The sequence below is a fragment of the Saimiri boliviensis genome, chromosome 14, assembly GCF_048565385.1.
Source record: "Saimiri boliviensis isolate mSaiBol1 chromosome 14, mSaiBol1.pri, whole genome shotgun sequence".
NCBI lineage: Eukaryota > Metazoa > Chordata > Mammalia > Primates > Cebidae > Saimiri > Saimiri boliviensis.
This window is the reverse complement of record NC_133462.1, coordinates 17,254,246-17,269,294: the sequence shown is the minus strand read 5'-3', so window position 1 is coordinate 17,269,294 and position 15,049 is coordinate 17,254,246. Positions and strand designations below refer to the sequence as shown.

Sequence of the window (15,049 nt, the reverse complement as noted above, 5' to 3'; positions counted from 1 at the left end):
AATAGAGGCAATGTTTCACCATGTTGGCCAGGCTGATCTCAAACTCCTGACCTCAAGTGATCCACCCACCTCAGCCTCCCAAAGTACAGGAAATACAGGCATGATCTACCCTCGTCAGCCTCCTGAAGTGCTGGGAATTTAGGCAAACGCCCGACCAGGCGATAAATAAACAAATGAATGGAGGGCTGGAAGGAAGGTCTGAAAGAGGCACCACCCTCTCTGCTTCACCCATGCCCTGCCAATTCTAGGCTTTCACGGAGACGCAGAAGAAACGGCTGCTATCCTGGAAACAGCAAGTGCTGAAGCTCCTCCGGACATTCCCGCGCAAAGCCGCACTAGAGATGCAGAACTACCGGCAGCAGAAAGGGTAGGCAGGTGGCCAGGGTACAGGGACCTGCCCTCACAGGCCTTTGCTGGTTAGCAGATCAGTCCTTAATGGGGTGATTATGTTCTGGGCTGATAATCCAATTTTTACTTATTCAGTCACGGGGGGGACTTTCCCAGAAGAAAATTTCCCACTAGAGTAGGATGCTGAGCTAAGAAACACATGTCCCATGGGCAGGCCCCTCATCTGTGTCTTGCTCCTCACCTGTATGCAAAGGGCAAGAAGTCCTTTCTTACACCAGACAAATAACAGAAATATCTCCCTTGAGAATTGAAGTTTAGAGAACTATTATGAGTGGACAGTGAGGAAACTCGTCTTCTTCCCATCTCCTTCCAGGGGTACCCTTGGGGCAGATGGGGACAGAATGTATGATGGAGGTTTATGTTCTCTTCTACCGCTTGGGGAAGGTGAGGAAGGGGTGGTCAGATGGACCCCATCTCCCTAAGTTAACACCCTGCCTCTGCTCTCTCACAGCTGGGCTTTCGGCTCCAACTCGCTCCCCATAGCTGGTTCTGTGGGGATGGGAGTGGCCCGGCGTACCCAGCGGCAGTTCCCAATGCCTCCCCGGGCCCTCCCACCCGGCCGGATGGGCCTCCTGAGCCCCTCAGGCATTGGGGGTGTCTCCCCTCGACATGCCCTCACCAGCCCCAGCCTTGGAGGCCAGGGCCGACAGGTGAGCTGCCTGGAAGCAGGGGCCCTGGCCTCTTGGGGCTGGGGTGGCAGTACCTGGGATGTGTATGTCTGTACCTCTGCGTCTGGGCCCAGCTTAGAGGTGGCGGGGGTGGGAGTGGGAGAAGGCCTGTACCAACTCCACCACTCTTGGGTCTGGGCCTCTTCCCCACTCACTACTTTTTCTCTTCCTGGGACCTGTGCAGAACCTGTGGTTTGCCAACCCTGGAGGCAGCAACAGCATGCCCAGTCAGAGCCGCAGCTCTGTGCAGCGCACCCACTCGCTCCCGGTCCACTCGTCACCCCAGGCCATTCTCATGTTCCCTCCAGGTGAGGTGCCCCACCCTTGGGACTCTGCCTGGCCAACACTCTCAGCTGACTTTTCCCTTCTCTCCTGGGTCTCATATCCACTGTTCCTTACAGACTGCTTGGGAACCTTTCCCCATACCTGGCACCACTCTTCCCCATCTCCCCCAATTGTGAGGGGTGGTTTTCCTCCTCTGCTTCAATTTTCTCTCTCAGGTCTTGCCCCCACCCCTCTGAATCATCTCTCACCCCTTACACCCATCCCATCCCATGTTTCTCACCCTATGTCATAATCTTAGTGTCTGTGTTGGTCTCTGTCATCATCTCTTTCTTTACAGAATCATTGAATCCTCAACTTAGAAGGGGTTGAGGGGATGGGACAGTCAAAAGTGTGAAATTTCTGTGGAGGGGAGTCCTGCCCATCAGCCTACTGGCATTCTTTCAGACGCCAGGTGACCACACGGGAACCAGTGGACTTCATCTCTTAGATGAGGTTCTACACAAACGGTGTTTGAAGTGAGAGGGCTGTTTGACCTCTGCTCACAGACCATCCTAGAGATGGGAGATGAGAAGTTGGGCCAAGTTCGGGCGCAGTAACTCACGCCTGTAATCTCAGCACTTTTCGGAGGCTGAGGCAAGTAGAGCGGTTTGAGACCAGCCTGGACAACGTGGCAAAACCCCATCGCTGCAAAGAAAACAAACAAACAAAAAAAAAAAACAAATTATCTGAGCGTGGTGGTGCATACCTGTAGCCTACTTGAGAGGCTGAGGCAAGAGGATTACTTGAGCCCAGGAGGTCAAGGCTGCAGTGAGCAGAGATCGTGTCACTGAACCACAGCCAGCCTGGGCGACAGTGAGGCCCCATCTCAAAATTAAAAGAAGCTGGGCCAAGTGGGTGAAAGGAAGATAGAGATTTGCTAGCCACAGGTCCCTGCCCTGCTCAACAAGTGAGGGGTTGACTCCTCCACCCAGTGCTGGGCACTGGGGCTACACAGACAGATAAGGCTGGTCTGGAATGGGCTGACTCTGGAGACAGCCTGGATTTGCAGAATTCATGCTATAAACTGCCAGGTCAGTTGGGAGTCTTACTTAATGAGGTTTTGTGGGCAGCCATCTGTTGAGGCCACAGGAACCTATCCATCATGTTCATCCTAGCACAGGACTTGGTCCACAGTAGGCATCTGTAAATGATGTTAAACAAGCAGGTGGATGAACTGCAGGAATGAACAAGAACCATTCTCTTTACCAGTGCCAGGCTTTCAGACAACTCTCCTGCGCTGTGAATCCTCCCAGCTGTATGAGACAGAAACGTCTTGCCCAAGTTCAAAAAAAATTTTTTTTTTAAGGAGAGGTAATTGGGTGATCTGATACGACATGAGCTCAAGGTTCGGAGGGGATGGTGATGAGAGGTGAGAGTGGAGATGGGAGCTGAGTCTTCTAAGCCCGGGTAAACAGCTCAGACTTTGTCCTCGTGGCAGTGAGGAGTCAGGGAAGGGTTTAAGCAGTGTGGGGTGGGATCAGGTCTGCCTAGGGAGGTGGGTAGTTTCCCAGATGCCAGAATAGGAGGCCCTTTTGCCAAGTGTGGTTTGAGGACAAGTCCCATGGTTGTCCTGCTTTGCCCCACCTGCCTGGCCTGCCTGGATCAAATCCTGCCCAGAGGAGCATGTCCAAGTGGGGACAGGAAGGATTTTAATTTAGCTTTTGCACCAAGTACAGAGCAAGTCTTCAGTCAGGGAGCTTCAGGGGGCTGCCCACTGTCCAGGGCAGATGCCCAGATTGTGCCCAAGGCAGTGTGCAGTCTGTGTCTAAAGTAGTCACAGCAGGCTGTGTGTGGCCTCCAGGAGCTCCTTCAGTTTCACTTCTGCTGTCTGCAAGTCAGGCTTTTTCTTTGTCACCAAGCCTCTGCCATTGCCATTGTCTCCTCTGCCTGCTGTGTGACACACTCACCCTTCTCTCTGTCCACCTCTGCCTCTTCCTTTTTCCGCTCAATCTCTCTTTCTCCCCCTCCATCTCTCTCCCTCTCCATCTCTTTTCTCTCCCCTCCATCTCTCTTTCTCCCTTCCCATACCAGCATCCTTTGTCATCCCAACTCTCTTCTTCACCCAAGTCCAGTCTGTCCTCACCACCTCCATTCTCCTCTCTCCCACCCAGACTGCCCGGTCCCTGGGCCTGACCTGGAGATCAATCCCACTCTGGAGTCTCTGTGTCTGAGCATGACAGAACACGCCTTGGGTGGTGAGCATTTCCTCTATCCCTGACCCAGCTCCCACCTACCCAGCGTCTCTGCCTCTGAACTGAGCAACTCAGAGTCATCCTGAGGGGTCCCCAGGGAGGCCAGACTCCAGGGAGGGCCTGACCGGGATGACAGGCTACCTGAGTGCCTTTTCTTGGGCCTCCCTCCAGCTCCTGATCTTCCTCCCTTCCTCCCTTTCTTACCACAGATGGGACAGACAAAACCTCCACCATCTGACAGGACCCACAGCCCAGCGCACCCATAGGCTCCCTGGGCGGCGGGCGGGGGCCAACCCCCAACGGGCTTCTCCGCAACAGCGAGAGGGTGGGCTGGCTCAGCTATCTATTCTAATATTTTTCTACTCTCTCACCCTTTTAACTTTTGTTTAACATTGGCACATGCCTTGCTCACTCCCAGGCCCGTCGAGGGATCTTTGCTGAGGCCCGGGGAGTTGGGGGCAGTCAGGATAAAGGGGGCAGGGACTGGCCAGACTGCCTGCCTCTCTCCTTCCCTTCCTCATCCCCACCTGGCCCCATCCCACCCCTGCCTCCTCCAGACTGCTGACCACCTGCCTCTCCCCAAGGGAGCAGACTCCCCAGAGACAGACTGAACCACTACCTTGTGGAGCCTGCTCTGAAACATTTGACATTTGGGGTGACATGAGCAGGGCAGAGAACCTGCCCTCCAGAATGTTACTTAGAGGAGCTGGGGAGAAGGAAGGGGAGCAAGGAGAGGAAGCCCTCTCTTGTCTCCACCTTCTTCCCTTTCACCATTCCCCACATTCTCCCAGGACAGGAGCCACCTTCCTCTCTCACCTCCCCTGGCCCTGTTCACCAGAGGTTCTCTATGATTAATTTCTTAGGCCTATTTAAGATACATATTTATATAGTTCTTAACGGTTTTTCTCTGATCATTCCCTCTCATTTTTAGAATCCCCTGGCTTCTCTCTGAGCCAAGACAGTGGCAGGGGGAGCCTAAACTTTATGAGGGGAGAGGGCAGAGCCCCCTCCTCCAGACCCCCAAGCTCTAACCCGTTTTCCTCCAGCCCTGGCTTCCCAGATAAAGAGGTTGGAGGTGGGCAGCCAGGGTGGCCAGTGAGGCCAGGAAGTCTGTTGCCTTAACGTCCCCTTCCCCATGAATACACACCCTTCTCCGCTCCCAGGTCTGGTTGGTGAGACTCGGGAGTCAGGAATAAGGGAAAGGGGATTGTTTGGTTTTTGAGTTTTTCCCCAAGCCCCTCCCTTTTCTTTCAGCCTTTCCTCCTCCCCCATTATGTCATGACCTCACTTAAGTGAAACACTATATCATAACCCAGAGATTCGTCCCAGTCCCAGAGTCTGACAGACCGTCTGGTCCCTATTCCTAATGAGGGGTTGTGTTGGGGCCCAGGTGGAGGGAGGGGATTTGGGGGTTCAGACTGCGGGGAAGCCAGGGTCTCCCTCTTCAACGCCCTCCTCCCTCTCAACCCACCCTCCCCACTGGGACATTCTCAAGCTTTTCACACCGAAAAGGAAAAAAAATGTTATTTTTAGATACATTTTATGAATAACTTTTGTTATGAATATGGCTGGTAACCATTGTGTATGTTATTAAAGATACAAAATGTTGGGAAAAAAACAAAAAAACCAAAAAAAAAAATTTTAGAACCACCACCCTCCCTGCACTACCACCCCATTCCCCAGACCTTCTTGCCCCCTCCCTCCTGGTCTGTGGACCTCCCTCTGCTCTGAGCCCAGGGAGGGGGAAGAAGCCAGGGGGTAGGGTGGCCCTGGGAACCTGCCTCTGGGTCCCCACTTCCTCTCCCAGTGCCGGGCTGGGTGGGGTGTCAGGTTTATTTATGTACCTCTTGCACACTCATCAACCTATGCAAGTCCCCCACCCCGGCCCTCCATGTTTCTGTGCCTTTGCTCATCCCCTCAATCTCCCAGGGCTTCTCCAGTCCCCCTCCCACTAGCTGCAGGAAGTGGGATGGAATCAGCAGGGTGTCCCTCTCATGGGACCCTCCCCTCTCCCCAGCCTGTCCTGTCTTGTTCACTCTCCATCAGGGTGAGCTGACTGTGCCTGGCACTGGGAGGTGGTGAGGGACACCATCTCACACACACAGGGAGGCAAGAGCTGCCCCCCACCCCACCTGACAGCAGAGTGTGCAGGACGCAGGCGGCCCCACTCTGATGGGCAGGACTGACCCTCTCCCACTCCAGCTCCCTCCCCAGGCCCTACTCCATGATTTCGTCCTCCCTACCCACTTATGTCCCCAGCCCCACTGGCAGAATCAGCTTTGAGTAACTGTACAGTTTTTCTCGCTGTTGGAGAAGACTTATTTGTTGGAGTTTCACTTGTTCAATGGTCTGGGCTTATTTTGGAAAAAAAAAAAAAAAAAAAAAAAAAACGAATTCCGACCTTTGTTGTGCTACATTTTGTGGGAAACCATCGGTCCTGCCTCTGGCCTGTGTTTCTAAGCCTCAAGCTGAGGTCTTTGCGCACCTGGGGGTTAGGGGAGGTGTGCGCTGGGCTGAAGGACGAGGTAGGGGGAGGGAGGGAAGTAAAGAGAAATTGGCTTTATTAACAGCAAAAGTTTGGGGGTGGGGGACAAACAAGTGAAAGGCTCACAAACAGACCACTAGAAAAGTGCCTTCCTGCTCATAACAGTGGTGTCTGAACCAGCCCTGAATGCCCTGGGACTCAGTCACTGTCACTGTCGGCTTCACTGGAATCAGAAGCTGCAGCTTCACTGCCGTCCTCCTGGGCTGAGTGTTCACTGCCGCTGGGGAAGGGACTGGCGCTGCGGCTGCGGCTCCGCTGGCCACCCCCATCGCTGCCGCTGTCCGAATCATTGTCACTGCCACCTTGGGCCTGTCCTCTGTCCTCATCATCAGAGTCGGCATCATCCTCTGAATCAGCATCACTGCCAAAGATCTCTTCCTTGTCACGGGCAGCCCGGGCCTCATCCTCACTGCTCTCGTCCTCGCCACTGCCACTCTTGTCACTGGCCTCATCCCTGTCACCTTCCTCCCGTTCACTCTCGCTGCCCGAGCGCTCGTCCTCACTGCCTTCCTTCTCACTGCTGCTGCCCTTCTCCTGCTCCTCATCTGGAAGGGAATGGAGAGAGGTGAGACCCACTTTTCCACCCTCCCAGGGCTCCCACGGTCTGACCTGTCCAGATTTACCTGAGCCCCCAGCTTCTTTCTCTTCTGTCTCCATCTCCTCTTCCTCTTCCTCCTCTGGTTCGTGGTTTTCTAGCTGGGCCTTCCGTGCCTCCTGGAAGCAGCAAGGTTGGAATGAGGGGAAGGAGGGTGTTCTGTTGGGTTTTTCTCCCCCACCTCACCTACAACCACTGCCCTCCCTGTCATGTATGCCCTGAGCCAGTGGTGCTTGTTACCTGGGCTTCCAATTCCTTCTCGTTCATGTCCCGATGTTTGACCACAAGCAGGGCGTTGGTGCCTGACTGAACCCCAGCCTTGGCCCGGCGCTTACTAAGGCGGACCCTGCAGGTGAATTTGGGGGAGAGAAGTGGAAGATGCAGTTAAAGACATACCTCCCACTCCCCTCCACTGCCTCCCTGTGAAGAGTCCGGTCTGACTTGGTTCCCCATCGTACTTGGCTCAGAGCAAATGAGAATAAATACAATTTATTGAGTAAGGGCAACTAAGCTCAAAGTAGTGAGGGCAGGGGAGAGGAAGGATGGCTCCCATGGCACCAGTTTGGTTGCCCTACACCTCGTGTGTCGGGGGTTTGTTATATGGTCTATTTACGTAAATACAGGTACAGGCCACTTAGGGACACATTCTGGTAATACATCATGTGAACAGAATACAATGCACTTGTACAAACATAGTACAACCAACTACACACCTAGGCTGTAATGGTGTAGCCTGTTGCTCCTAGGCTACAAAGCTGTACAGCATGTGACTGTACTGAATACTGCAGGCAGTTACAATGGTAATTATTTATGTACCTAAACTTAGAAAAGGAACAGCAAAGGCCGGGCATGGTGCTCACGCCTGTAATCCTAATACTTTGGGAGGCTAAGGTGGGTGGATCACCTGAGGTCAGGAGTTCAAGACCAGCCTGGCCATCATGGTGAAATCCCATCTTTTAAAAGAAAAAAAAAAAGGAAAAAGAAAAGGTACAGTAAAGATATGGTATTCTATCTTAAGGGATCACCCATAAGCAGACCATTGTTGACAGAAACATGCAGTGCATGACTGTATATGTGAATTAGTTACCAGCACTCCGATAAACCAAGAAATTGCAAATCATCTGGATTTGGGTCTTTTGGAAAGTAGGAATTTCTGGCCCCACAGCATACCCACAGTAGGCTGGAAGTGAATAATGCTCTCCATGGTTGCCCAGAGCTCCAAGTCGCTCAGACTCTACCAGGCCACTGCTCTTTTACATTTCCTGCCTGGCCTATGGGATTAGAACTTGTGATCTCTGCTTTAAACAGAAACGCAAGTCTTCCCAACTCTAAACCAGAGGCACTGGTACAGCAGTAAACTTTCAGCTATCAGGGAAGTTTTGGGGTCACATTTTTGAACATGGGTATTAAGCATTTCATTTAAAACATTCATGCTGATTTTATTTATCACTCCATATCACTTTGACAGTGTTTACTTTCATGTGAAGTCTGTTACTAATAACTACCCTACACAAAAGCTCTAAATGTCTCCCGCATTAAAATTCTCTTTCTGGCCAGGTGCAGTGGCTCACTTTTTTTTTTTTTTTTTTTCCAACATAAGCCTTTTAAATTTGAAGTGTAGCCTTAATCCTCACGTTAGAAAACCCTATCTTTTTTATCCCTAAGTTCTTTATCAAACCTTTGTATTAGAGATATAAATAAGTCTCATACAAAGTCTCATTCAACATAGTGAAACCCCCATCTCTACTACAAATGCAAAAAAAATTAGCTGCCTTGCTGGCACATGCCTGTGATCCCGGCTACTCAGGAGGCTGAGGCAGGAAAATCACTTGAACCCAGGAGGCAGAGGTTGCAGTGAGCTGAGATTGTGCCACAACACTCCAGCCTGGGTGACAGAGTGAGACTGTCTCAAAAAAAAAAAAAAAAAAATTCTGGGTTGGGTGCGGTGGCTCAAGCCTGATCCCAGCACTTTGGGAGGCCGAGGCGGGCGGATCACAAGGTCAAGAGATCGAGACCATCCTGGTCAACATGGTGAAACCCCGTCTCTACTAAAAATACAAAAAATTAGCCGGGCATGGTGGCTCATGCCTGTAATCCCAGCTATTCAGGAGGCTGAGGCAGGAGAATTGCCTGAACCCAGGAGGCAGAGGTTGCGGTGAGCCGAGATCCCACCATTGCACTCCAGCCTGGGTAACAAGAGCGAAACTCCGTCTCAAAAAAAAAAAAAAGGGCCGCGGTGGCTCAAGCCTGTAATCCCAGCACTTTGGGAGGCCGAGGCAGGTGGATCACAAGGTCGAGAGATCGAGACCATCCTGGTCAACAAGGTGAAACCCCGTCTCTACTAAAAATACAAAAAATTAGCTGGGCATGGTGGCGCGTGCCTGTAATCCCAGCTACTCAGGAGGCTGAGGCAGGAGAATCGCCTGAACCCAGGAGGCGGAGGTTGCGGTGAGCCGAGATCACGCCATTGCACTCCAGCCTGGGTAACAAGAGCGAAACGCCGTCTCAAAAAAAAAAAAAAAAAAAAAAATTCTTTCTGGCTTCTCCTGTTAGAACCTAGTCCAGCACATGTGCCTGACCAGACATCTGCCACTCTTTGTTTATCAATGCATACAACAAATTCTTAGGCACAAATGACCTCCAAGGTGGCTCTTGCATGCCTCAGGGTCTTAAGAAGCACAGATCTAGGCTAATCAGATAGGAGTGTGCTGAGTACCTGGTTTCCAACTCATTGTAGTAAACCCCGTCACCCTCTCGGAAAATAAAGAAGTAGTTTTCCTCATAGCCTTTGCTAGCTTTGTTCTTCACGTTCCAGTTGTACTCCCGAGCAATTTTGTAGTCATACCTGAGGATGAAGGCACAGGTTCAGCCCCATTTCCTCCCTATGAGGGAGAAAAGGGGACACACTTCTTAATCCCCAAAACTTAACCCCAGCCCACGCACACATCATCTGGTGCATAGTCCATCTCCTCCTCCTGGTCACGCTTTCGTTTCTTCAGCGTCTCTTCTACAGGCAGGAAATAGGCCACAAACTGGTTCCCTTCCTCATCCATCATGCCCCTGGTTGGGGAAAAAGGAATGGCAATGAAGTGTGAGGACAAAAGGCATCAAGGAGCAGGCTAAGGTGGGCAGCAGGACCACCCACCTAATCATGGCCTGAGACATCATCTCCAACGCGGCTGCGCCACTTGTGTCTTTGGGGGCTGGGTCTGAGTCAAAGATTACCTGAGCACATGGATTGATCCACATCTAGGAAGATGGTAGGCACTGGGATTAGATGGGAACAGGCACAAATGGAGGCTGTCCCTTTCCACCTCCCACCTTGGGCCTGACCTTAAAATCTGGGAAGACAGGCATGACCTCCACCGGTGTGACTCTGGGTTTGCTATAATGCTGGGAGATCTGGTGGGGCAAAAACAGACTGAGGAAGAGCCCTGCAGCCACACCCTTGCTTCTCCCCATCCCAGTCCCTCAATTACTGATTTCTGGGCATCCTCAAAAGTCTTCTCAATGGCTGTGATCTGGCTATCCCTGTCTTTGTATATTTCTTCCTCGGTAAACTGCTGCTTCACGGAAACCCCAATCCTAGAAGTGAAGAAAAAGGCCTTTAGTGGCCACTGGACACACCCGATCTCTCCACCTTCCCCCTCTTCGTATTTGCAACTTACTTGACCTCAGGCTTCTCATTGGAGATGCCATAACGGTTGAACTCAGTGGAAATGTACTCTGTCTTTCGCATCCATGGCACCACCTTCGCGTGCTGCTGGGATCTGGGGTAGGAAATCGGGTACCTCAGGAACCCACCGCCCTCCTGCTTGTAGGGCCCACCTGAGCCAGTCACCAGTACCCATTTGGCACCCACTCACCTTTTGGAGCTGGTAGGGGCCTGAATCTCCTCTTCCAAAAGTTTCTCATCAGCTGGATCTAGAAGAACTAGAGGAGAGCGAGGGGGCAGGAGGACCATGAGGGAGGCCCAGGCCTGGGCCTTTGCTGACCTAGAGTAGACCCTCCCTGTTTCCCCACACACCATTGGGGTCGATGCGGTAGGTGTCAGGATTGATGAGATCGATGGTGACCCCCAGGTCTGGCTCAGTCAGGAGGTCATGTTTGTGTTGTTTCTCCAAGGAAGTGGCTTTGTACTGGACGAACCTGGGCGGGGAAACACCTATTGTCGTGTCCGGATTCCAGCTTCAGCCCTCACAGCCCTGCTTCCCAGAGGTGAAACTTCTCTGGGGAGGAACTCAGAATGAAGCGTCCCCCATGGCGAAGTGTGAAAGCTGGCTCGCCAGTAGGAAGGGACTTGGACAGTGCTTGCTCCACTCATTAACAAACGTTGAGCAGCTACTACGATGTGCTAGGTGGGTACTGTGCGAGGCCCTGAGCAGACAGCAGCCAACAAGACAAGCAGTCCCTGCCTTCAAGGAACGGATACCTGAGTAGTGTTCCCATTCCTTAGTCTCACCTATTCTGGTCGAAGGGGTAGGTGATGAACTTGGGATCGAAGGGGATATCAGGGAGGCTATTGCAGTACTTGACTCGGCAGACCACTCCAGACCTAGGAACACAGTGGCTCAAAATGGGCCCCCGCTGCCCCGCCTCTGCTCCCAGCCCTACTGCCCCACCGCTCCTGGGAAAGCACAGTGGGGCTCACCTCTCAGGCAGAGTCCGGTGGGAATTGGGCCTAGTAGAGAAGACAGAAACAGTGGTAAGTGGAGACGACGGGATTGACAGGAGAATGAAAAAGGCTTCTCCAACCTTTCAAAAGGTAGGAGGGGTGACGAATGTTCAATTTCTTTAGGAAGAAGTGCACCCAAAAGCTTTAATGAACAAGGCCAAGTGCTCAATCCCTTTTGCAGGGGATGGCTTCAAGTGTTTTCATAAAGAACCGTGTACTCAATCGTCTTTGGAAGAGCGATCTTCAAACACTCGACTGGAGGAATGAATCCCTTCTAGAGGTCTCCAAGAGCTTAATCCCTGCATTGCACGGCAGGGGAGGGGGGCAACACCTGCGTCTCAGAAGAAACCCGCCCCCTTCGTCAAAGGGGAGCGCTCCGTGACGTCACGGGCAGACCTGCGGGGTGGTGACGCTGTTCAGCAGAAACCCTCTCCCGATCCCCCGCCTTGATGAAACAGAGAGGAAAGCGTGGCGCCTACCTGTGGCCATCCTCCCGCTGGGCCTGGGTCTGGATGGTGGGCGCCATAGCGACGAGGCGACGGCAGCCCGGACGGGGTCCTAGCGGGGCTGAAGGGGGACGCGGAGGGGCGTGCCGACTTCAGGGGACGCCTGATCCCAGGCAGGCCCGGGTTGGCGCCGCTCTCCGCGGAAAGCGGGTTGAGATGAGGTGGGCGGGCGAGAAGAGCTCCAGCGAGACTCAGGTGAACACTCAGGCAGCACCGGGGACGGACTCGAAGCTGCTGTTCCAACCAACTGCCGCCAAGACGCTGAGGGCCCGACGAGTCTCCTCAGGCTGCAACGCCTGCGGGGAAATGAAGTCCGGATTGGAACCACACGAGGATTGGCGAGCGTCTGGGTGGAGGGCGGAGCGAGGGAGAGACATGCTTCTGTGATTGGTGGAAAGATATCTCAGTCTTAACCTCGGATTTGAGAGTGACGGAACGTGAGGGCACCTCCTTCCCTTCCATTGGCTGAATTGCCTGAGAGGCGGGACTATCTAGCAAACTAGAGACGGGGATGCTGAAAAGCAATCGGCAGAGACACACTTGTGACGCACTTCCGGCGGTCCGTGAGGAAGATGGCTGCATCCCAGCAGCAAGCTTCAGCGGCTTCTTCAGCTGCTGGTGTATCGGGTCCCAGTTCAGCTGGCGGCCCGGGTCCCCAGCAGCAGCCGCAACCGCCAGCACAACTGGTGGGCCCTGCCCAGAGCGGCCTGCTGCAGCAACAGCAACAGGACTTCGATCCTGTGCAGCGTTACAAGATGCTCATCCCGCAGCTGAAAGAGAGTCTACAGGTGATTGGCCGGAAGCAGCGAAAAACAAACGGGATTTGGTAGCCTAACTTCAGAGGGGCGGGCCAAGGGCCAGCTTAGTCGGAGAGAGCGCTAAGCTGAAAGAAGAGCAGTACCTGCTGTATTCTCCTGGCGCAGTGTCGCACGCCTGTGTTCCCAGCACTTTTGGAGGCCGAGGCGGGTGGATCACTTGAGGCCAGAAGTTCAAGACCAGCCTGGTGAAACCCCGTCTCTACTAAAAATACAAAAATTATTCGGGCATAGTGGTGTGCGCGTGTAATCCCAGCTACTCTGGAACCTGAGGAAGGAGAATTGTTTGAACCCAGGAGGTGGCAGTGAGCCGAGATCGCGCCATTGCACTCCAGCCTGGGCAACACAGCGAGAATCCCGTCTCAAAAAAGCAAGAACAAATTTGTTTCTTTGTTTTTGAGACGGAGTCTCACTCTGTCACCGAGGCTGGCCTCCAACTCCCGGGTTCAAGCGATTCTCCTGCCTCAGCCTCCCAAGTAGCTGGGACCACAGGCGTGTGCCACCATGCCCGGCTAATTTTTGTATTTTTAGTAGAGATGGGGTTTCACCATGTTGGCCAGGCTGGTCTGAAACACCTGACCTTGTGATCTGCCCACCTCGGCCTCCCAAAGTGTTGGGATTACAAGCGTGAACAACAGCGCCCGGCCCTATTTATTTATGTTTTTGTTTTGTTTTTTGAGACGGAGTTTCACTCTTGTTACCCAGGCTGGAGTGCAATGGTGCGATCTCGGCTCACCGCAACCTCCGCCTCCTGGGTTCAAGCAATTCTCCTGCCTCAGCCTCCTGAGTAGCTGGGATTACAGGCACGTGCCACCATGCCCAGCTAATTTTTTGTATTTTTAGTAGAGACGGGGTTTCACCATGTTGACCAGGATGGTCTCGATCTCTCGACCTCGTGATCCACCCGCCTCAGCCTCCCAAAGTGCTGGGATTACAGGCTTGAGCCACCGCACCCGGCCTTGTATTTATTTTTAAGACAGAGTCTCGCTCTCACCTAGGGTGGAGTGCAGTAGCGAGATCTTCGACTCGCTGCAACCTCCACCTCCCAGGTTCAAGCGATTCTCCTGTCTCAGCCTCTCGAGTAGCTGGGATTACAGGGGCCACGCCACCACGAATTCCTGACCTCGTGATCCACCCGCCTCAGCCTCCCAAAGTGCTGGGATTACAGGCGTGAGCCACCCTGCCCGGCCAAAACCTGTTTTATGTGAGACCTAAGCGAAGCTCGGCAGAAATGGCATCCGTGCTGATGTTGAGGCTGGGATTGGCTGGAGCTTGAGTGAAGGGTTGTTTAAAGGAGAAACTGGGCTCTGGTCATTAAGGGCTGAGGAGAGGACTGGCTTATACAGAGATTCTGCCCTTGATTGCTAGATGCTTAGGTTATTGGTGAGAAGCTCAGGTGAGGGCAGGCCTCTGGGAAGATGGAGTGGTAACAGCTATAGGAACGGAAATGAGTATTTCTTTGGAAAGGAGAAAAGGTGCCAGGTGAAATGATGGCCTGAGATTGCATGATCTTAAGGAACAGTGTAGATCTGCCAAAGATGCTCCCTTTTGTTTTTCCACCGCCCACATATTTTGTTTTTGTTTTGACTAGACCTTGATGAAGGTTGCAGCCCAAAACTTGATTCAGAACACTAACATCGACAATGGACAGTGAGTATAGCCCTTCCCCAGTATATTCTATTTTCACTCCAGTCTTTGAAATTCATCTTCCCTTCTCCCTGCTGCCCGCCTACCTCACCTCCTATAATTTCTTTCTTTTTTTTTTTTTTTTGAGACAGGGTCTCCCTCTGTCACCCAGGCTGGAATACAGTGGCATGATCTTGGCTCATTGTAGCCTTGAACTTCTGAGCTCAGGTGATCCTCTTGCCTCAGCCTCCCAAGTAGCCAGGACTACAGGCACGATCCAATCATGCGTGGCTAAATTGTAAAAAAAAATGTTATAGAGATGAGGTCTTGCTATGTTGCCCAGGCTGGTCTCAAACTCCTGGCCTCACACAATCCTCTCAGCCTCAATATTCACTCCTATATTCTTTTTTTTTTTGAGACATAGTCTCACTCTTTTGCCCAGGCTGGAATACAGGGGTGCGATCTCGGCTCACTACAACCTCCACCACCTCCCACCTCCCAAGTGATTCTCTTGCCTCATCCTCCTGAGTAGCTGGGACTACAGGCATGTGCCACCATGTCTGACTAATTTTTTTGTATTTTTAGTAGAGACAGGGTTTCAATATGTTGGCCAGGCTGGTATCGAACTCCTGACCTCATGATCCGCCCACCTTGGCCTCCCAAGTGCTGGGATTACAGACATGAGCTACCAGGTC

General features: G+C 52.6%; 3 protein-coding genes across 6 annotated transcripts in view; 2 read left to right on the top strand and 1 right to left on the bottom strand.

Moving 5' to 3' along the window:
• SAMD4B (sterile alpha motif domain containing 4B) overlaps positions 1-8,321 on the top strand; it is a 49,596-nt gene extending 41,275 nt beyond the window's left edge. For both annotated transcript variants that reach the window (XM_039466470.2, XM_074386374.1), the window contains 5 exons: positions 249-367; positions 860-1,058; positions 1,261-1,384; positions 3,512-3,595; positions 3,802-8,321. In XM_039466470.2, the coding sequence (XP_039322404.1) occupies positions 249-367; positions 860-1,058; positions 1,261-1,384; positions 3,512-3,595; positions 3,802-3,830 (555 nt within the window). In that variant the 3' untranslated portion in view covers positions 3,831-8,321. The remainder of the gene's footprint in view (positions 1-248; positions 368-859; positions 1,059-1,260; positions 1,385-3,511; positions 3,596-3,801) is intronic.
• Positions 6,137-15,049, bottom strand: part of PAF1 (PAF1 homolog, Paf1/RNA polymerase II complex component) — a 26,099-nt gene continuing 17,186 nt past the window's right edge. The window contains exons 2-15 of one of the 2 annotated variants that reach the window (XM_003943134.4): positions 11,887-12,209; positions 11,384-11,413; positions 11,195-11,287; positions 10,760-10,881; positions 10,599-10,665; positions 10,401-10,502; positions 10,212-10,317; positions 10,066-10,134; positions 9,878-9,981; positions 9,676-9,792; positions 9,449-9,577; positions 6,973-7,078; positions 6,761-6,851; positions 6,137-6,682 (exon numbers count right to left, since the gene is read on the bottom strand). In XM_003943134.4, coding sequence (XP_003943183.1) covers positions 6,276-6,682; positions 6,761-6,851; positions 6,973-7,078; positions 9,449-9,577; positions 9,676-9,792; positions 9,878-9,981; positions 10,066-10,134; positions 10,212-10,317; positions 10,401-10,502; positions 10,599-10,665; positions 10,760-10,881; positions 11,195-11,287; positions 11,384-11,413; positions 11,887-11,933 — 1,590 coding nt within the window. In that variant the 5' untranslated portion in view covers positions 11,934-12,209 and the 3' untranslated portion in view covers positions 6,137-6,275. Of the gene's footprint in view, positions 6,683-6,760; positions 6,852-6,972; positions 7,079-9,448; positions 9,578-9,675; positions 9,793-9,877; positions 9,982-10,065; positions 10,135-10,211; positions 10,318-10,400; positions 10,503-10,598; positions 10,666-10,759; positions 10,882-11,194; positions 11,288-11,383; positions 11,414-11,886; positions 12,340-15,049 lie in introns of those variants that run through there. The other variant, XM_074386375.1, reaches the window with a different exon arrangement.
• MED29 (mediator complex subunit 29) overlaps positions 12,441-15,049 on the top strand; it is an 8,861-nt gene continuing 6,252 nt past the window's right edge. Inside the window, exons 1-2 of one of the 2 annotated variants that reach the window (XM_039466471.2) lie at positions 12,441-12,701; positions 14,320-14,378. In XM_039466471.2, coding sequence (XP_039322405.1) covers positions 12,486-12,701; positions 14,320-14,378 — 275 coding nt within the window. In that variant the 5' untranslated portion in view covers positions 12,441-12,485. The remainder of the gene's footprint in view (positions 12,702-14,319; positions 14,379-15,049) is intronic. The other variant, XM_003943136.4, reaches the window with a different exon arrangement.